The 23,309-nt window shown below is 37.0% G+C and overlaps 1 protein-coding gene across 1 annotated transcript in view; it reads left to right on the top strand.

Annotated features, from left to right (window-relative positions):
- Window positions 1-3,012: 3,012 nt before the first annotated feature.
- Window positions 3,013-23,309, top strand: part of HELZ2 (helicase with zinc finger 2) — a 1,911,095-nt gene continuing 1,890,798 nt past the window's right edge. The window contains exon 1 of the mRNA XM_044089861.1: window positions 3,013-4,114. Coding sequence (XP_043945796.1) covers window positions 3,132-4,114 — 983 coding nt within the window. The 5' untranslated portion in view covers window positions 3,013-3,131. The remainder of the gene's footprint in view (window positions 4,115-23,309) is intronic.

The raw sequence follows: 23,309 nt of genomic DNA, 5'->3' as shown, positions 1-23,309 counted from the left end.
TGATAGGAAAATGGTGAAATGGGGCAAGCAGGGGGAAAAACAATATGAAAGGAAGGTAGGCATGTGCAGGACTGGTGTAGGAAAGGACCATAGCTTTCCATTTCTTGTACAGCAATAGCTGTGCATGTTAGACAATTTGGAATTTGATGATTGATTGTTGGCAGTGTACGTGGGGGCAAAATTGAGAGCTACGTATGGGATGATTTTTTTGCGGGGATATATGCCTTTTTCTTTTTTTTAAGGAGAGATTGGAATGTTGGGGAAAGGTTGTAGGTACATTTGGGGAGGTAAGTTGGGTAAGTGAAGTTACATTTGCAGACAGACAAGACAGCAGACAGGGGTGCTGTATGACACATGAGGGAGTTAGTCACCATGGACAGGGAGGGTGTTTGGGAATTAGAGGGCCAAGTACCCCCAGATGGCAGCAGTGGGACCGAGCTTCCCACCCATGGGCAGTCACCACTGTTCCTTCACAGCACCGAAGGTGGTTGTGCTGGTGGCTGGGTGCCTGGGCTGGCCTGCCTCTCCAGGTGCACCAGTCTGCCCTTGATCTGGCACAGTCGGTCATCCAAATTGCACTGTATAACCCTGCGTACCATCCCTGGGAACTGATTTGGGTGACAACCTTCTCTCTATTTTCAATGCTGGTGTACTTTCTTACCAGAACATGTATTATTAATACAGTAAACACATGTTATTTCCAAACATTATTAATGCTGTATTAACTTTCTTTCTGTAACAGTAGCATGTTTCATGCTTTCATCTATATTAAATTGTACCTGGTAATACTCACTTATATCAGTCCAGGTCTGTGTGCACATTCATTACAGTACACTCACAACAGATTATACCTACTGGCAGTTACAACTGTACTCTTTCGTAATTACATTACTATATATTGCAAGATAGATATATCTGTACTCACCACACTCTCAACGCATCCTGGCCAGGCACCCTGCATGGGCCTCCAGGTTGTGAGCCATCTCCTCTGTAGCTGTGGGGGGAAACCAGACCATTATGCATACCTGTCTATCAGATATTCATACTAGAATTTGGTAACTCAGTGTTTCCTATACTTACAAACTTCTGGGGCATTGTGGTCCCAAATGTCTTGGGTCCTTTGGTTCAAGAGCTCCCCCTTCCTTCACTTCAGATCATCATAATGATAATGTTCCTGCTCACCAGTGCGGGGGATTCTAGTTGTAATGGTGAGATCATATGCTAGATGGTCACAGGCCTCTAACTAGTATTCAGAGCCCTAGTACTGGCCCTACAGCAACTGGTCACCATGGTCTTTGACAAGGAGCCCAACCATGACCCTGGATTCCAAAATGCCCCAGCCCTGCACCTGGACATGTGCACTCTCTCCTGCTCCAGCCATAGTGCCTGCAGTGATTAAATTCCAACAGGTTCTGGCTGTATTCCCACCTGTTCAGCTTAAATAAGGCTGTTTTCCCACCTTTTACCACCATTGGACCATTTTAAAAATGCTAAGTGAAGCCTTGCACCATGCAAACCCGCCAAGCTCAGTTGAGCAGTGCTTAAACTGGCAATGCTTAGCAATGCTTAGCAGTGCACAAACTCGCTTAGCTGAGCTGAGGACTGCTTAAACTGGGATTGCTTAGCAGTGCCCAAACCAGCTAAGCGGAGCTGCTCATTGCTAAGTACTGATAAAACAGATTCTGTTTAAGTATTGCTTGGCTTGATTTAATAAACTTTAGCAGAGCTTAGCTATGGGTAAACCAGAGTTTTTCAAAAATAAAAAAACAATTATTGAAAGTAATTGTTCATTAATGATACTTTATTATTATGTGAATCTATTTTACTTTACATGACCTAATCCTATATATTTTAATCTTATCTTATCTTGGGGTGTGACTGCAATGTTTTGGACACTTATGTGTAACTGGAACTTTTCTCCTTGTACCTCCACTGAAAATGGGCTTCTGGACCAGCTGGAATAGCCTGGTTAACAAATATCGATAACTACATAGATAAAAAAAATGTATATATTAATGCTATGAAATGCAAAAGCTGAATGGCCTGTCTTGGCATTTAAACCATGCACCTACTGCACACAAGGCAGTGACTCTAACCATTCAGCTAACGTGGATATGAAGATTTCACCTATACATTTCTATATAGTTTTTTGTTACATGTAAGCACTGCTGAGCAACGCGCCGCACAAACCTGCTCAGCTATGCTTAAACTTAACCTTTTCTATTAAAATTAAAAGCATCCGGTTTCTATTTTTAGATGTCTGGCACATGTTCATTGCTAAGCTCCATGCCTCGCAAACACAAGAAAAAAAATAAAAAAAAAAAAAAGGAAAATTACATTTTAACATTTATATTTCAGTGCCATCCTGCACTTTGACAGCACAGGGTGTGTGTTATGGACACTGTAACACACCCCCTACAAATAAAGAAAACACTGGCCAAGTAAACACAATTAACTTTACTATTTCAGTGCCGTCCGGCAATTTGATAGTGCAGGGGGTGTATTACACATCTCCGAACACTGTAACACACCCCCTACACTGATTCATTAACCATGTACATGGCTCTCCCTCAGTAGTGCACCTTCATTAATATGCAAGGCACGCTACTGAGGTGGAGCTGCAGACATGGCTATGGTACACTCCATGTAGGGCTTACACTATTCCTATGTGGAGTTTATTAATTCTGGGGGATCATCTGAAACAGATTATTTTTCCTTTTTGATTTACACACAAGATGAGTTCTTGTGGTCAGTACTGCTACAATACTCAGCAATAATAATTATTATAAAAATTAAGTACTACAGAGTGATTCAACCTTCAGAAAATAGTTATATCTCAACAGAGGTAAATTTAAATTAAACACAAACAGGGCATGTCTTAATTTTCAACTGATCATTACAGGTTAAGTCATGTCACAAATAATACAAGCAAACAATATCTATGAATTATGAAAAAGTAACTTTAAATGAATTATGAAAAAGTAACTTTCTTTTCTTCACTTTTTTAGACCTTGAACATATTTTGAAGAATAAGTTGAAAGGGATATTGGCTTGAAACTGGCATTTGATTTTTATTCCAAATATTTTTGAAAGATTTAGAAAGAAACTTCTGTCTGTAGCCGAAATATGAAATGGCCGTCTCTCGTTTGACTTTAACAGACAATACACTATTACAAGATCTGTTGAATATAGTTGATTTGCATCTAGCATGTTTTCAGTGTGCACAGAAGGAGAATGAAAGTACATACGTTTTTAATGATATAGCACATGCTTGTAAATATGAACTACTTTTAGCTAGAAAGAGAAATGATAAGTCTGGTAAATGGCGATATGTCCGTCGTCACCCAGAGTTCCAAAGACTAACAACATATGAGGTGTGTTGGTATTATCGCCCTAGTTCTGGCTGCAAGAAACACAGGAATAAGTGCACTTTTGCTTGGAGTGAAGAAGAAGCCATTATTTGGTCCTTTGAGAAGAAACACAACTTGCAGAGTGGTTTACTGAAGAAGATGGTTTTAATGACTAGAAAGTGCAGCAACAAACAACTTACGAGTGCTGAAGAAATCCTTTGTATATATGAAGGAGAATTTCAGGAAGTGTGCAGTATATGCTTCTATGGAAGACCTCAGAAAATAGCCTTCCTAGCTTCAGACAATTTCTGTACAGTCTCTGCCAGGCACATCTGGAAACCTTTACTAGTGCACCTTCTTAAAGAGGGAAACAGTACACAATACAATGAGATCCGACCAGCTTCCAATACAAATTGTCTTTCTTATTGCAGATATATTGCCAAAAATGTACTTTGCCAAGATGGTGCAAAAGAATGCAGGTATGCACACAGTGAGGTTGAAAAGGCAGTTTGGCAGGCTGAAAAGAGTGGTCTGAACCGCCAGGACTTAATACCATCTCATAAGAGAACTGAACTTATTGTCCAAGAATGCAGTACAGTGCAGCTGTACTGCAGGGTATGTTTGGTGACCTTTTCTTCCCAGGAAAGCTTTAAGAACCATTGTGCCTCACTGGAGCATGCACTTACGATATCCAGTGACACATGTGTTGAATGGCATTATCGAACTCCTCCTCTTGGAAACACAGCACTGGTGTTGTGTGACAGGTAGGATACTTGTTCATTGTGGTAACTTACTGAAAATAATGAGTAATGGCACATAGTATTACTACGCTGGCAGGCTGTTGGTAGTTATGTAATGAAAAAAGTGCCACGTACAGGTATTTGAAAATGTCCATGTAGCTTCTGTGGGCATCCAGTCATATATGCTGACATCTTCAAAAGTTTTATTTTTTTTCCTTTGTGTTAAAATATACTAGTGTCAGTAATGTGAAGAATTATTACATAAACACTGAATAGTTAGTCTTGAGACCTTTTCATTACTTTACCATTCCAAATTATCCAGCTAGGGCTAGACCAAACAAACACCATGTGTATTATTCAAAGACTTAATACTAAGACATGCAGCATAGTTTCCTCTGGTATGTTTAGCATCACTGCTAATTGCCATATTGATTTACAGTTATCAGGGACTTGAGAACATATGTTGATAAGAAAATATCCTTTGACCACCATGATTCTGTGGTGGTTAGAAAATAATTTCTGCCTTGTGCAACGTATGCATTATGGCATCTCCTCAAGGTCCAAAAAAAAGTTATAGTCCCACTTCATTCATCCCTTTTTAGAACTGTCATTGAACAGATGCACCTTTCAGCTTGAACCTTAGACCTCAGCATTTTCAAAAACCTCTACGGTCTTAGTAAACTTAGCTACTCTGATAGACTAAAAACCTTAAGTATCTACTCAGTGTGATCCAGACTCATGAGGAATCAGGAATGATGTCTGCATAGCCTTTTGCGCTATGAATGACTTAACACACGTTGAACTCCGTTACTTAAATCGGGATCTAGAGACCTAAATCTATACTACCACATCAACAGCATCAATTTGTACCTATACAACTTTCACATTCTTTATTTGTATTTATTTGCAGGCCTTTTCATTTGTCTTCCAATTCCAAACACCTGTTTTGCCCTTCTGATGCAACTTTGTCTTTCATGTTTTGCTAGTTTTCATTTCTGCTAGGGTTACTTGAAATATAAATAGATAGTATAATCTTACCACTGGCAGACACACTGAGTTCAACATACAACAGTCAGCTTCTTTTCTAAAGTAATGTGTTTGTCCTTAAAAATACGACTAGAAATAGTTTCTTTAAAATCATTGAATAAAAAAAAAATAATTTGCTGTGGACAAGTTAAATAATGACACTATCTTCAAGATTGGTACGCATTTTTTCAAAATTTTTTTATTAAAAATGTGTTACAGTGATACATATTTTTATAAAATTTGAAACATATTAAAAATTAAACAATACATTTTAGAACTGTATACAATATGCACACAGTTGCCTGAATTTTTATTTAATACATGTCTTAATTTGATATTAATAAGTAAATGAATTAACTAGTTATATAGTTATCAAATTATGGAGGTAAAAATGTTCTGATAAAAATCAGTAAGTTATAGAACGTTAGTCCAAGGATTCTTCTGAATAGTCTTATGATATATTCTGCTTTCCTTTATTCAAATCTCTTTGAAGATTGCTTTTTCTAGTGATAACAGAAATTCTTGAAGTTGAGGTGGGGATGAGTTTTCCATTTCTTAGTTAAGTTTTTTTTCTTGCTACAGTCATAATAGTCCAAAGGAGATATTGGATTTCATTGTCCATTTTAAAAGTTCCTATTATATTAAGTAAAATTAACATCTTTGTCAAGGAGAATGCATCCAGTATACATTTTTTACAAAACATTCACATGCAAACTGATTAGCTCCAAGTGAGAACCACTTGTCTGTCTTCTCCTGTTTGGCATCTACTTTTCTGAAGTAAAATCCATTACCAAAGGGTCTGGCTGAGTACGTTTGCAGATGACTGCAACCTGGAAGCAGTCATTGAATCTCCAACTGACTTTACCATCCTACAGGAAGGTTTGTCTCAAGTAAATAACTGGTGTCAAAATCATGGTCTAAAACTAAATGGCAAAAAATGCATTAATGTATCATTTGAGAAGTTATCTATCCCACGGAACTACCACATTGACAATATGCTCCACAGAGTTGACCCAGTTGTTTGGGATTTGGGAACCTATGTGGACAGTGACCTAACTTTTGACCAACACGTGTCTATAGTTGTCAGAAAGTCCCTTTATATTGCACAGCTTATAAACAAAGGGGATGCGTCTAGACCTAGGGATGCCATTGTCCCCCTTTACTCTGCTCTCATTAGGACAATAATCAAATGTAATGCCCCTTTGGCATGTATTTGTCCAGACACATGCAACAACTGGAACACACACACACACAGATATCTTACTAAAAGGATACAAGGCCTAAACAACATGTCTTGTATGGACTAATGCAAAGCCCTGTCACTATACTCAGTATCTTACAGACTACTAAGAAGTGACCTGTGTCTTGCATAGAAGGCATCCTCTGACCATTATTGATGGACTTACTGCACATCAGCAGGTCAAATGGTATCAGAAATACTTGATCTAGGAATCTAAACATCTTATGCAACATCAACGGAATGATTTAGAGGGACAGGTATATTTTGCAGAGAATACCACTGCTATGGAACAGACTTCCTATTCACATGAAACAAAGTTCATTCCTGTCTATTTTCAAGTGCAAATTAGATATATAGATGGGAAACAGTAAATTTACTCCAGGACTGAACCCTGTCCTACTAATGGACAGAGGCAGCTCCTAAATGCTTTATCCCATACATGGGTCCCCTCAAATTATCTGTGGTATTATCCCAGTTATTCTCATTAGCGGTAATATATAATTATTAATCATGGGATGGGATCAAGGGCAGCTAGCCTTGAACTTAGCTATGAACCTATTAACCTATGAATTTCATTAAGGCGTCTCTGCATTAGAGTATTGGTAATCATTTCATCTAGCACTTTCATTGGCAATGTCATATAATTTGATCTTCCTGACTATGTGGATGTGCTGGGGTTGCTAGTGCTGAATTACTGCAGTAAGCCTATACAGTGAGTTAAAAATCAAACTAAGAAGTAACTCGGAAGATTTTCAACAAACCTTCAAGAAGCAGTCTTCATCTTTATGAAATCATGACAAAAGTGTGGACTTTATCAGATTTACAGCATAATTCAAGCAGCAAAGGCCATCAACCATAATGCCCTCTGCCAGTGGATCCTTATCAGAGGTCACATGTAAACATTTACAATATTATATGACTTTTATATACATATGTCATTATTTACCATTAATCACATAATTATATAATGAGGGTTAAATATTAAAGGCACAAGTATAACTTTCTTAGCAAACATTTCAGTACATAATTATTTGTTATGATTTCAAGCTAACATAATTCATACATCCTGGTCAAAAATGATCTGACATACATACATTTCTTTTTATTATAACAAAACTGTTTGTTTGAGCCCCCCTTACTCTGACATTTCCAAAATTCTGTGAAATCTGAATTCTGTAAATGACCCTTAATAAAACAGTGCAAAATGTTTAATAATAGCTCTGTCAGCTGTTTTATTAGTAATCTCACAAAGGTTTTCACAAATTCTTCATCTTAACATACTGCTTGCTATTCTTACAGAAATTGTATTACATGAGAAAAAGGATATATACAGCAGCCTGCTGTAGTAGCATAGAAGAATAAAACCTTGAATATGGTCTAGACACCTTAGATTGATTTATGCCTGATTCTGAAGGTTTTTAGCAAAAAAAAATTACAAAATAAAAGTCTGGAACGTTTCTCTCCAGGCATCCTCTGAAAATTGGCTTAGATCCAAGTCGGACTTTCCCAGTAAACAAATTTTAAATAAATAAAAACAAAAAGGCATAAACCACATGAATCTGGTACCATAAGATGTGGATGGCTGCAGACAGAATAGGTGATGTAAATATAAAATTAATTAAGTATAAAATTAGTCCACTCCACTATATGCTAGATCATCAAAATATAAGTAGGTCTTTAAAGAATTTTTAAATCTTGCCATGAAGGACCATTCACTGAGCTACCAAGGCAGAAAGTTCCAAGGTAAGGAGACTTATATAGAAACATGCACTCTCCAAAATAACTCACAGAACTGCTCATGGCTGTGCACTAAGCTGTTTCAGTCAGCAAGGAAACAGGTCATGAATGACCAAGTACACTAATACCAAGATTTTCAAGATGATCCTAAATTTGACCAGGAGCCAATGCAGACTGCATGGGACATGCGTAATATGTGGAGAACTAGACTTACCTACAAGTAGTGTTGCCAGAATCTGAAGGAGAAATTTACATTTTTCAAATAAGGGGGAAAAGATTATTCTCCTTTGCATGGCAGCTCTATATTTTGGCATGGGAAGCATTCCTTGTATGTGACAGTCCCTAGAAATTTCTATATGTGTATTTGGTGAACTCATCCTGAAGACTTTTGGATCATATAAGTTAGTTGACTAACTCTGCAGGCTGCTGATGGCAGTCAGTCAAGTCATTTTTGATCACTGTGGTCTAAGCCACATGTGAGAAAACCACAAATTTAGTCATTAGTATAATGAAACCATGTTATGGACATTTCCCAATATAGATTTACTCTGTGTTGCTTAATGAACTGTTCTCAAATCAGGTGCCACATGCACAGCTAGAGCCCCACATACAGGTTCCTTTTAGCCAGAGATAGCGGTTTCTATTAAATTCAAAGTGATGTCCATTCAAAATAAATTTTAATTTCTGCTACAAAAATCTATATTAAAAACTATTGTAGCTATTGATTCAAAATAGAATAAGCCAAAAGTTTACACAAAGGATATACATAACACATTACTATATTAAGATTAAAACTTGTATATTGCTAATCTAGTGCCCTTCATATTTTTGTTCAGAAGATCTTTTGTGTCTTGGATAGAAATATACCTAGACATGGCTGTTAGCTGTAGTAGGGAGGGTACAAAAATGCAGAAACTATATCTGAAAGCATACAAATAATAATGTTCGGTATTAAACAATAATCTTTTATTTTTACTTTCAAAAACTAATGTTATAAAATGTTATGTTAAACACAACAGCTGGTTAACACTGCAACATCCTGTTATTAACATCTAATGAGTCAAGGAAATTTCTTTACTACTTGGTGAGCTTTTGGGGTTGTTTGACAAAATGGGTCTTGATAAATATTCTGATGATAGACAACAACAGAGAAATATCATAGGAATGCTCATGCTTATTTCAATTGTTAGTCTAAATGATTAATATAGTTTTAAATGGGTTTTCAAGTGATGTTACTCATTGTTCTGATAATGCTCCGAAACATATTACGGAACAAGAGCACTAAACTGATATGCTAAACTGCTCAATGTACCCAGAAAATAGTTTTTGTTTTCTTGCTCTAATGAGAGGATCAGCTATTTTTTTATATTGTCCAACAGTTTGAACTACTGACTGCCCTTTTTAGCTTTTATGAATGCTGGTTCCTTACATTTTATTAGTTTAAATAGTATGGCTTTGTAATTTATATGCATCTTGGCAAGAGGAATCATGAGCATTTAATGCTTGGGTCACTGACTTTACTTGTGAATTCACTATGGTGCTATTACAGTTGTTGGAGAGCTTTGGCTTCACATGTGTAGCTCTTCCTGTAATACATAAGTTTGTACATTCATTCGACTTAATCTTCCAACCTAGTCTTGAGACCAGAGACTTGATGGTGGAACCTCTGTCCAGGTCAGAACATCACCAAGTATACTTCACACTTGGCCTTCTTCTAGTGCAGTCTCCCAGTGTAGAGCTGGCTGGATACAGATATCCTAGGGCTGCCCAGTTCTAGACCAGCTTCTTGAGAGTGTCAGTGTGGATGTTCCAGGTGTGCAAGTAATGGCATATAATGATGTGCTTGCTGGTTCTGTTGCTTAACTCGCCCCACTGTATCTATTTTTATTTTTACATTTGTTAACTAGAATGGAAGAGTGACTCAAAGATCGTTTTCAAGCAAGACCAGGGCCAAAAAAGCAGTGCAGACAGTCACAGTAGCATTTGCAGTGTATAACTGGCATTGAAAGGATGATGGATGTTTTAGATTGTGTACATCTTAAGGTTATGGCATGACAAGAACTATGCTTTTACATGAGCTGAAGACAATGCATAGGCTGGAATGGAGGTTACAATGCAATTCATCATGCACATGTTGCTTTTGAGGAAAGTCATTAAGAGAAGCATTTTTCTATCAGCTGTATGGTGACAACATTTAGCTGTTCCTCTCTTTTTTTGCAGAGATCATGCTGAATTTTTCAGTCGTTTTGTTGTTTGATCCTTGATTAGATGCTCTGATATCACTTGAAATTCAACATGGCTAAGATTCAAAGAATGTTGGTATATGCTGCCATCCATTCATTTTATCTTCCTTTGTTCTCTGTTGGTTACATACAGGGGAATCAGTTGGATTTTTTTCTCATATTTAAGATTTGGGCATTGTTCTAGTTGATTAGCTGACATTGAAGAAAGAAGTGTGATACATCATTAGGATATCTTATTTTCATAAGAACATAGCCAAAATCAGGACTGATATTCCATTTTTAGATCTTGGAATGGTGATTTATGCCCTGGTTTTGTCTTTTATTGACTACTGCAATGGTATGTACTTATTATTTTTATATGGTGATATTGTTTTTATATGGTGATATGGACATTTTGTCTTGAATTGATTACTGCAATGTTCTGTAATTTGCACTTGACATGGACAGTTTGGAATGAGCTTAGAATTCAAAAATAGGTTTCTGTCATATCTTGGATGTGTTATAGCGTACTTATGTTTGTGGATGTGTTCTGGCTGACAGTTGTTGACAGATATGTCTTTAAGATTCTCATTCTCATCTCATGTATCCTAGTGATCTAGGTCCTACTTATTTGACAGAGTGGCTCCAATCTTGTATCCCTGCTAGGCAGCTCAGGTCATCTGTTAGATGTCGCTGATTGTTTCAGAGGTTTCACTTGATACAGCTGGTGGGATTTGTTTTAGTCACTTTGCCTCAGACCTGTAGAACTGACTGCCTTGCCTGATCTAAGAGATTGAGACACAGCTCTTCTTACACACCACATAACATAATACTAATATCATGTGGTAAGAGTCAGACCTTGTACCTTGTATCTTTGAGGTCAAGACCTTAAGCATTATGCCAAACGCACCACCCCACGCCCCCCCACACACACATTCTTGATGTCCCTACAATATAATTTTTTAGAGTAGTCTTTCTACTTACCTGTCAAACTAGACTACTATAGGGAAATGATGAAAAAACATATTTTTTATATTCTCATAAATTACTGCACCTGCTAAAGCTGCCTGCAGTAAAATAAGGCTCAGTATTATAACTTCAAAGATGTAAAACTTTGAATGCTATAATATCGAACCCACTACATCAAAGGATGTAAATAGCGAATCCCCAGAACATCGAAATCTTACCTAGGGCAAGATTTCGGTGGGCTATTCCATGGCTTCACTATTTCCTCCACTGTGTTGTGAGAGTTACGGACCTTAGGGTTAGGGTGCGGGTTAAGGTAAGTGGATAGTTAGTAATGTATGTATGGTGTAGTGTAGGGTTGGGTTTTGTTAACTGTATCTGTGTGTATTAATTAGTTTATTTGTGTATAGTTTCGTAGGGTATGTGTGCGAAAGTTACGGACCTTAGAGTTAGGGTGCGGTTTATGGTAAGTGGATAGTTAGTAATGTATTTATGGTTTAGTGTAGGGTTGGGTTTTGTTAACTGTATTTGTGTGGTTTATTTATTTTGGTGTGCTTGTGTTGTGTGTATGTTTCTCAGAACAGCAGATTTTTTCCCTGGGAAAAAAATTTGCTTTTCCGAGCATTCAATGTTATAATTCAAAATTCCAAGTTCAATATTTTGGAATTTTGAATATATGATATAGACCCATAAAATAAGTACAGATTCCTAATGTAGCTCAACCTTCCATCTCCAAAATGGTGAACACTATCCCTCATAATGTGGAACAAATGGGCAAAATGTGAAACACATACTAATGGCTTACTAACAACCTCAACAAGGAATGTCCTGGGATGTTTAAACTATGCTGGTTTTCCTTATGAAAAACATCGTTTAATGAATCAATATGTTTCATTTCTATTTACCATTGATATCAGTTGAAAAATTCCTAACACTGAAAGTGTGAAAGACCCTTTTGATGTGGAACTTTGAGGAACTTGAATTTTTATGACCCCAGATTTGGTGCATTCTCGTAATGAGGTACACTTGAGAGGTAAGATTCCCAATTTTATTTTATTTTATTTATTTTTAATCCTTGTTTGCTTTCTTGGGAGCAATGATCATGAATACTTTGGAAAGCTAAATCTGTCCCATAATGCACCACGAGAGCAAAGATTGTGAGAATAAGAAGTCCTGCCATTTATTGTCAGACTAAATTTCCATTCACTTAGAATGGAACATCTGAAAAAAAACTGCCAAGTTTTTCAGTCTGCTGCTTATGTGTCAATTTCTGGTTTGCACTGAGTTTTACAGATGTTGTTCCAAATCATTTACTACACATTCTCTGAAAGAAGCTTGCAAAAGAGTTTACAAATTACTGAGATAGAAAAGGATTTTTATAAGGGCAATAATGCAAGTTTAATTTCCTGGGAAAGTTACTCATCCCATGTCCCCTCCTTTAACAAGCTAGAATATCACATTTTCAGCTTGGCTCGATTCAGCTAATTAGTCAACTTTGCATGACAATAGACATCAAATAAATCACAGCCTAGTCTGCCACTAAAATTGTTCCCTCATATCTCTTCACTTTTGAATATCATTTCCCAGGAATTATTTAGCAAAAAAGGCATGTCAATCTAGAGTATAGGCCATTCTATCCATTTCTTAAAGTGCGCACAGTAAAATATTCGATTTGAATTCCATTCTGGCTGTTCATGTGGTTATCTTTACATAGTTATTCTGTTATAGCATAACTCAACTATGGGATTTAATGCCAAGCTTTACATAACAATGAAACAGTTCTCGGTTTCTTCTTAACCATGACCCCCCATACCTCTGATGTGACCAGGGTTGCCAGATTTCTGAATGAACAGATAAGGACAGCAAAAAAAAAAAAAGGGTCAGTAAGTGAAGAGCAAAAAAAAAGGACTTTCACACATAATAAACAACTTTGAATGACAAGGAATGAAGGAATGAATGACAATTATTATACACACTGCATACATTCACTTTCTAAACATTTTAATTAGATATATAAATAAAACCAGATATTGTGTGAATAAGTGCATATGAAAAATACACACACAATAATAATAATAGTAACAATACAATAGTACACTTTGAATGGACTGAAGCAAGAATCACAGTTATACATTACAGTCGCATATTGATTAGATACCTTCTAAACATTTTAGTTAAATTCTAATTATAAACATATAATCAAACCACATACATGGAATTAACTACATATACAGAATAGTTACTCAATAACAATAATAATACTAACAACAATACTTTGGACATTCACAGGAATCACAGTTATTATGCATTACAAACAGTCACATATTGATTTGATACCTTCTAAACATTTTGGTTAAATTCTAATTATAAACATGTATAATCAAACCATATATATGCAAATAACTACATATATAGAATACTCACACAATAATAATAATAACAACAATAACAACAATAAAGTAGTACACCTTTGAATGAGCATTTTGATTTAAATCCACAAAGTTATATAATAGTTTTACTACAAGTATTTTACACAGCCACCATCTTTGGTCGATAAAAATTTTCTAAAGTCTTTACAAGTGTAACTAAATTTGACCATTAATTCAGCGTCCATAGTCTTTAACAATAATTTTTTCTCTCCTTTCTCCAGGCTGCACTCATTAAACTAAATATTCTCTCACAAATTGCATCGGAATGTGGACTTGAGAGTATGAAATAAAAATCCAAATCCACCAAAACCACTAGAGCAAGTGACTTAAACCTTAGCACAGATATAAATAGGACATGCTGGAGGGATAGATTTATCACTCAGAGACTCCCTATGCTGTGGAATAAAATCCCGGTCCATGTGAGGCAGAGCACCTCGCTGGCTCTGTTCAAGAGAAATCTTGACCTGTGGATGGGAGATCGTAGGTTTACCCCGGAAATCATCTATGTGTCACTGCTGGACAGAGGCACAACAAACTAATGGGCACATTATTTTTTCATATAAGGGGTGGCATAAGCCACAAAACTTTGGGCTAGGCTTATAAATGCTTTAGGGCAGATAGCCTAGTATAAACCTATGAACTTATGAAACTATGTGGGCCACGATTTTATACAAATTATTGCAAGCAGGATGATCTTTAAAAAATGTTATCAATTTCCCATCTATTGCTTTTTTCTCATTTGCTTCAGTCATATTCAATACAAACTTGTTTAATAAACAGACATCTTTATATAGAAGGTCAATATTGCAAGTAATATTAAATAATTTTGTTAATTCTTCAATTGATGGAAATTTGATTTTTATATTTGGTTTTAAGGACAAGACATTAATGCATTGAAATTTGTTACTTTTAAAGTCAAACCATTTCTGTAGGTATTTTATCTCTGTGTCAAATAAATTTTGTGCATTATTTTTGAAACAGGTTTTTTTGCTGTCATCATTGCATTGTAATATTGATCTAGCAATGCTTCCATAAAAGGCATGATCTTTTTTTTGATTGAGCAACTGAAATACACCATTCATTATTTCAAAAACATCAATTATTAAAACATCACTACTTTGAAGTTTTGTCAACGCATTCTGAATAATAGTGCATGTATTTGCAACAAACCCTGGGTATGCTAATGCCAATTTATCATTGAAAAATAATTCAAGAATTTCAGATTTGTATTTTTGACTCAAAAAATACAATTGTATTGGCTCAAAATTTTTTATTATCCACTCAATTGCAGGCATCAAAGTGAGCCATCAAATCAGTACATGGCATAACATTTCAAACCACTCTTCTAGCCATTCAAACAATTATTTTAGTTATACGACTCTTTTTGTCGATGAACTAAATTCATTATAAGGTTTTATAATGATCAACTCTATATCAAAAGTTCTCTGCAGCTTTTTTAGCAGTATTGTGTAGTATGTGACAGTTACACACAATTCCAATTATTTTTGAATTAAGGTCTTTTAATTCTGTAAAGACGCTTTGTTTTTTACCAAAATTGACATTAGCATTTTCAGCACAGAAAGCTGTTACATTTTTGTATTTTTAAAGCCGTTGTTCTAAAATCTGCTATACTAACTGATGTCTCACTTTCCAGTGAGTAGAAGGTTAATAATTTTGTTTGAATGCCCTGTGCTTTGTTAAAATACTTTACAATTAATGGGAATGTTTTTATATTGCCTTTATTTGAGGCATTGATACTCACAGAAAATGGCTGGTCATCTTACAATTTTTTCAAAATAATTATTTTTGATTCAGGTGCAAGCACATGTGTAATAATTTTTGTTGCTTTAGTTCTGCCACAACAATATTTTTTTTGATATTGTTGAATTTGGGAACAAACAGGAAAAGAGTGATCCTGCATAGTCAGTGGAAATGTAACTGTGTGAATGCTTCAAGGTGTGGAAACAAAAAGCTGTTTCTGCAGCAATAATATCATCTTCTTCCTTTGAATTTTTTGTCATGAAAAATTTTGTTATTTTGGTGGATGTCGAAGCTGATGAAATATTGTTGGTGTTCGCAGTAGACTTCATATGTCATTTGATGTCATTTTCACCATGTCCAATTGAAAATGACATATTATTGCACATCGAACATACAGCATATCCTTCTCATCCTTCTCATAACCAGGAATATTTTTTCGTCCAATCAGTGTTAAATTTCATAAGCCTTTTTATTTTCTTTGAAGGAGTATTGCCATCTTCAGAAGTACTCATCTGTATAACAATGAAAAGTTTTTAAATGTTAAGATATTTTTAATAGAATATAGAAATTGACTGTGAACAAGCAACAAATACCAGGCTGGGTGAAAACTCAACAAAAACATTGTAAAATAACACCACTAAGCACAGAGACAGAGTCCAAGTTGATTTTAGTTTTTGGCGTAGTTAAACTTTAATAGTTGCTACTCGATGTCTCTTAATGTAAAATGAACTGGTTTTGAGCTCAAGTGTAGTACCAGATGCTTACAACAAAAGGCAGAACTCCTGCAGTATCTGGAATCCTTAGAAATAAGCTCACAGACTTCTACAAACATAGAAAAACTTTGCAAAACTTAGAAATACTTTGGTAAATTCAGGACAGCTTTTGTAATATCAGAAGAGGTTAGGAAGTATCAGAATACTGTTAAAACAACCAAAGGGCAGTACAGTAATAAACGGATGGTGCCTCTTTAACAAGTGCAGGCTGAAACACACTAATACGTTAAACAAAAATCAATAAATGCAGCAAAGAACTGTTACCCTGTTTAACAAGTGCTGGCTGAAACACAGTGATAAATTCAATAAAATCAATAAATGCAGCAAAGAACTGTTAGATAACACTGAGATCGTTACAAGTGTAAAAAAATACTTATATCAGTTTTGTACATCCAGAGATTTATTTATTTATTTAACATTTATTTATTGGGAAAGTCTGACTTGGAATGAAGCCAATTTTCAGCAGAGGCCCAGGGAGGAAGTCCAAGAAATGCTCCAGACATACATCTTTGTACGTTTTTAAGAAGTATTCATTTTTGAGTTTATGAGAGTTTACATGCATAATGAAGGCATGTATTAATTTTGGATTTTTGTTTTCAAGGCATCAACAAGTGAACTTGTTTGCCTCTATGCTTAACATCAGGTTAGGCTCCCTGTCTTGGAAGAGCAGCTGGGATAGGTCATACCACCACATGAATGAACATTACATGTGTGATGATAGGAGGTACTGCAGCAATGCTAGCTGGAATTTTGTAAATATTTATATGCCATTTGTGAATATCAAATTGATTTATACAAGATGCTTGTGTTACAAATGTATTATAACTGTATGTCATGTGTATGTCAAACTGATTTGTACAGATGTTTATGTTAAAGATGTATTTGTAAAATGCTTGTGTTTGAAATGTATCCACAGTGTGCCTACTGGAGAGAACAGAAATGTGCATGCACTATTTCAACTGTTTAAATGTATATGTTTTAACAGAGGAAACTGGAAAATAGGAGGTTAACCTCAGTCAAGCAAACTTTAAAATATATCTGAAATTAAATCACTTTGGTGGCAGTGATAACTACCTTACAGTCTGGGCAAAAGGCGGCATAGCTAGTAAACCTGTGCCAGCCTTTTCCAGGTGTGTGTGTGTGTGTGTGTGTGTGTGTGTGTGTGTGTGTGTGTGTGTGTGTGTGAAAATCAAATTTCAAAGAGTGTGTGTGTGTGTCAGCTACTCCGGCAGGAACACGAAGCATTGGTTGGACAGAGAGAGTGTTGGAGGACATGGCTTGGACCCTGGTTAAGAACTCCACTCTATAGCTGTGCCAATGGGGAGTCTTATTGGGAATCTGGAGAAAGAGGGAAAAATCATCCCCGGACTGTGTTTCCCATGTGCTCATAAAGGAAATTGTGCTTGAGGCAGACAGCTGCATCTGGAGATATTGTGTGTACCTGCTATCCTCCTAGTGAACATTCCCCACAGGTGCCAGTGGAGAGTATTAAGGCTCCTTCATTACTGGCCCAGATGAGGGTCGTCACAACATGGTTAGCCCTTTTAATTATGTACAAGAGGTGACATATTATGCAAAACATAACAACCACTCTTAATAAACTTTATTTTGTTTCAGTACAAAGGACACCTTTGTTTTTACATGTTTTTCTACTGCTTATGAGATCCTGTGATGTAGCTTTTCATTGTATTATATTGCAATGCATTTGAATACTTTATCATTTCTAAATGATACATTATTTAAGAAAAGAAAGAACAGGTATACACTGACCCTTCAGGAGGATTATCAAATGTAACTTGATTAGCTATCATAAGCACCACCTTCTAAAACATATTAAAGTAGCATTACAAGAAGAATATCCATTTTTACTGATTACCTAACTAGTAACTTGGTAACTTTGGTTACCAAGGATCAATGAACTGTGATTCTGTAAACCCTGCACGTCTAGGAAAGTTTCTAAATATTGTGATCTTGTTCCTATAATAGCTGTTTAACTTTGCTTGTACATAAATAATGTAAATATAAATTAGAATGTAATATGCTATTCAAAAACACAAAACTCTGTATTCAAGTAGCTCTTAAAAAACATGTAACTGTTCTTTGAAATATGCAATGGTTATGCCAACAGCCCTTCTATCTTCAAAAATAAAAAGTTCAAAACATAATCAAAAAGCAAATTAATCTGTACAACTGTAATATTCCTGATCCTGTACCAATTATATTTACTGCCAGTTTGCCGTACATGCTTTCTCATAGTCACATGATCCATCCGGATGATCCAGGTATTAATTTCTCTGAATACTCTTTCTTAAATGAGAAACGTTTAATTTATATCTCTTTATAGTAAACTCTTTGTAAGCGCCTAACAGTGTGTTACAGAATGTGGATGGAGAACAGAGAAGACAATCTGTATGCCAATATTCTGCAGAACATGTATTATTGTTGTACTCTCAGTATGCACTGCTGTATTAATGGTTAGGTTAGTCAAGAAGTCTGATTTGCATGACCATCATGCCTACCTTTTTAGTTGAAATGAAAACTTGAGAACAAAGTCGGACTCATCACAGTCACTCAGCCAGAAACTTTAGAAAATAGTACATGCTTCACTCATTCACTCACAGTCTAATTTTGCACTGAGAAGTCTGAGGTAGCAGCATGGCACAATGAACATGTAGCCATGTCACGGCCATGCACAGCATGACAAGAAACTTATGACAAATGGTACATATGTACAAGGCAAGTGCACAGCCAGGCAACATACAGGAAGTCACACACACTCAAGCTCTTGTCTTGGGGTAGGATCGGAACAGCTGAATCGGAGGAACTCAATGGAGTTGTCACCATTAAATTGGCATCAGGATTTCACATGTTACATAACAGTGACTATCAATGATTTATATGTAACAGCTTAAACCACTCACTCATCTTTTGTTTAATTGCTGTCATGTATATAGCACAATGTTTTATCTTTTTTTTTATTTTTAAGATTTTTCTCCCTTTTTTACTTTTAAGTTTCTCTCCTTTGTGCGCTATTATTGTATTTTTTTATCCTCTGTTTTCTGGAATATTCTACACTTGTAGCCTCTTTACAAGGGGGGCACAAGGTGGTATTGATGCTAGAAAGGGAACTTCTACTCTTTTAGATAGGTGCTGTGAGATCTTTTACATCTAACAGCTATCACCAAATTCATGTAGATGGGACCTTGGTTTAACATCTCATCTGAAGGATAACACACTCAGGAGTGGGGCTCCTCCCCCACGTATGCTGCACAACAGTGTCAGTAATCAGTCTACCTGGTGTGGGAATAGAACCCACAGTCTCTGGCACCAAAGCAGAGTATGCCACCTGTTGTGCCCCTATATCAAAAGTATTGTGGCTGTCTAATGACCATTTAGTTTACCACTATAGTAGACACACATCCTCCATCTCTCCCCTTTACAGTTTCCTCAACTTACTCAGTCAGGACTTCAATAAGACAGAAATAAAGGCATTTTTGTTAACTGGACTGTTTTGAATTCACAGTACACCTCAGAAATACATAGCAACACTACATCCAGAGAGCTGTCAAATTTACTGACTAAGAGGCAGAGAGATAGTAGATCATGGGTCAGTAGAAGAAAAGACAGCAAAATACATGTACATAGACTGACTGAAACCTTGTCTTATGCTGTGATTACAAGATTAGTGGAGTGAGGCAACAACTGCATCACTTATTTTTTTTTTTTTGACTCCTTAAATATGGGCACTATTTTTTCATTTATTTATTACCTAACAGGAGAGCTGGTTTAAATAAAATAATTTCCTTCCCCTAAATAGACCATGAGAACAAAATTAAATAAAATGTGCATGCTTTATCCAATACTGGACCTCAGTACTATTATCTTGTGGGCTTTTACTAAACTGTAATAAAGACAACAAAAGGAATATTTATGTTTACACATTACTTATTTTTGAAACCTAACAGCTACAACATTTTCTAACATAACAGGAGACAAATTAATATGTACAGACAGTTCACATTTAACACCATTGCAATATTCCAATTTCCAGGGCACATTATACAAACACAATCAGTTTCTACTGCCCCTTCATTATAAACTACATATTTCAAATTCTAATAGCCATACCTTTCTTTTTTCAACATCTTATGTCCAGGTGTCATGCCTACCTTGTTAGTTGAAATGAAAACTTGAAAACAAAGTTGGACTCGTCACCCGGAGAGTTGGAGTTGTCAGTCACTCAGGAACTCAGCCAGAAACTTTAGAAAATAGTACAGACTTCACTCATTCACTGACAGTCTAATTATGCACTGAGCAGTCTGAGCTAGCAGCATAGCACTACGAACATGCAGCCATGTCACGGCCATGCACAGCACAATGAGAAACTTATGACAAATCGTATATACATACGTACAAGACAAGCGCACAGCCAGGGAACAACATACAGGAAGTCACACACACACTCAAGCTCTCATCTTGGAGTGGGATCAGAATGGTGGAAATGGAGGAACTCAATGGAGCTGTCACCCTTTAAATCAGCATCGGGATTTTTACAGCCTACAGCGGGACCTGGGATTTCTCTGTTGAACTTGGGACAATCCCACTGAAATAGGGATATCTGGCAACCCAGGATGTGACCCAGTACTTTCTGATACTTTTGCTTTATCATCACCATCATCATCATCTTTTGGCTGTTCCCATTAGGGGTCGCCACAGCGGATCATTTGTTTCCATTTCTTCCTGTCCTCTGCATCTTACTCTGTCTCACCAACCACCTGCATGTCCTCTCTCACCACATCCATAAACCTTATCTTAGGCCTTTCTCTTTTCCTGTTACTTGATAGCTTCATCCTTAGCATCTTTTTCCCAGTATACTCAGCATCACTCCTCAGCACATGCCCAAACCAACGTAATCTTGCCTCTCTGGCTTTGTCTCCAAGCCTTCCAACCTAGGCTGACTCACTAATATACTTATTCCTAATCCTGTCCACCCTCTTCAAACCCAGTACAAATCTTAACATCTTTAACTCTGCCACATCCAGCTCTAACTCCTGCCTTTTTGTCAATGTCGCTGGCTCCAACTCATATAACATAGCTGGTCTTACTACCCTCTTGTAGACCTTCCCTTTCACTCTTACTGGTCCTCATCTGTCACAAATCACTCCTGACACTCCTCTCCACCCACTCCATCCTGCCTGTGCTCTCTTCTTCACCTCTCTTCCACACTCACCATTACTCTGAACTGCTGATCCCAAGTATTTAAACTCATCCACCTTCGCCACCTCTACTCATTGCATCCTTACCATTCCTCTATCCTCCCTCTCATTCTCACACATATATTCTGTCTTAGACCTGCTGACCTTCATTCCTCTTCTCTCTAGAGCATATCTCCATCTCTCCAGGGTCTCCTTCACCTGTTCCTTACTCTCACTACAGATCACAATGTCATCTGCAAACATCATAGTCCACGGGGACTCCTGTCTGATCTCGTCTGTCAACCTGTCCATCACCATTGCAAATAAGAAAGGGCTCAGAGGTGATCCTTGATGTAATCCCACCTCCACCTTAAACGCATCTGTCACTCCCACCGCAGACCTCACCGCTGTCACACTATCCTCGTACATATCTTGTACCACTCTTACATACTTCTCTGACACTCCTGACTTCCTCATACAATACCGCAACACCTCTCTAGGCACCCTGTCATATGCTTTCTCTAAGTCCACAAAGACACAATGCAACTGCTTCTGACCTTCTCTGTACTTCTCCATCAACACTCTCAGAGCAAACATTGCATCTGTAATGCTCTTTCCCGGCATGGAACCGTACTGCTGATCGCTAATCATCATGACCCTTCTTAACCTAGCTTCCAATACTCTTTCCCATAACTTCATGCTGTGACTGATCAATTTAATCCCTCTCTAGTTACTACAGCTCTGCACATCACCCTTATTCTTAAAAATTGGTACCAAAACATTTTTTCTCCATTCCTCAGGCATCCTCTCACTTTCCAAAATTTCATTAAACAATCTGGTTAAAAACTCCACTGGCATTTCACCTAAACACCTCCATGCTTCTACAGGTATGTCATCTGGACCAACAGCCTTTCCATTCTTCATCCTCTTCATCGCTATCCTTACTTCCTCCTTGCTACTCCATTGCACTTCATGATTCATTATCCCCACATCATTCAACCTTCTCTCATTCTCTTCATTCATCAACCCCTCAAAGTACTCTTTCCATCTGCTCAACACACTCTCCTCGCTTGTGAGTATGTTTCCCTCATTATCCTTTATCACCTTTATCTGCTGCACATCTTTCCTAGCTCGGTCCCTCTGTCTAGACAATTGGTACAGGTCCTTTTCTCCCTCCTTAGTGTCCAACCTTTCATACAACTCTTCATATGCCTTATCCTTAGCCTTTACCACTTCTCTCTTTGCCATGCGCCTCATCTCCTTATACTCCTGTCTACTTTCTTCATCTCTCTGACAATCCCACTTCTTCTTTGCCAACTCTTTCTCTGTATACTCTCCTGTACTTCCTCATTCCACCACCATGTCTCCTAGTCATCTTTCCTCTGTCCAGATGTCATTCCAAGCAGCTTTCTAGCCATCTCCCTTACTAGCTCTGCTATAGTTACCCAGCTATTTGGTAACTATTCACTGCCACCCAGTGCCTGTCTTAACTCGTCCCTGAACTCCACCTCACAATTACCCTTTTTCAATTTCCACCATTTGATCCTTGGTGCTGCCCTTACACTCCTCCTCCCCATTTTGATCACCAACGTCATCTTACAAACCACCATTCTATGCTGCCTAACTACACTTTCCCCGATCACCACTTTACAGTCTCCAATCTCCTTCAAACTGGCCTATAATCCACCTGTGTGCATCTTCCTCTACTCTTGTATGTCAGCCTATGCTCCTCCCTCTTGTTAAAATACGTATTCACCACAGCCACGTCCATCCTTTGCACAAAATCCACTACCATCTGACCTTCTGCATTCCTTTGTTTAACACCATACCTACCCATCACTTCCTCATCCCCTCTGTTCCCTTCACCAAC

This window comes from Protopterus annectens, chromosome 12.part0 (genome assembly GCF_019279795.1).
Source record: "Protopterus annectens isolate FY-2018-M chromosome 12.part0, PAN1.0, whole genome shotgun sequence".
NCBI lineage: Eukaryota > Metazoa > Chordata > Ceratodontiformes > Protopteridae > Protopterus > Protopterus annectens.
Note: the sequence above shows the minus strand (reverse complement) of the source record. Positions and strands in the feature narration are given on the sequence as shown.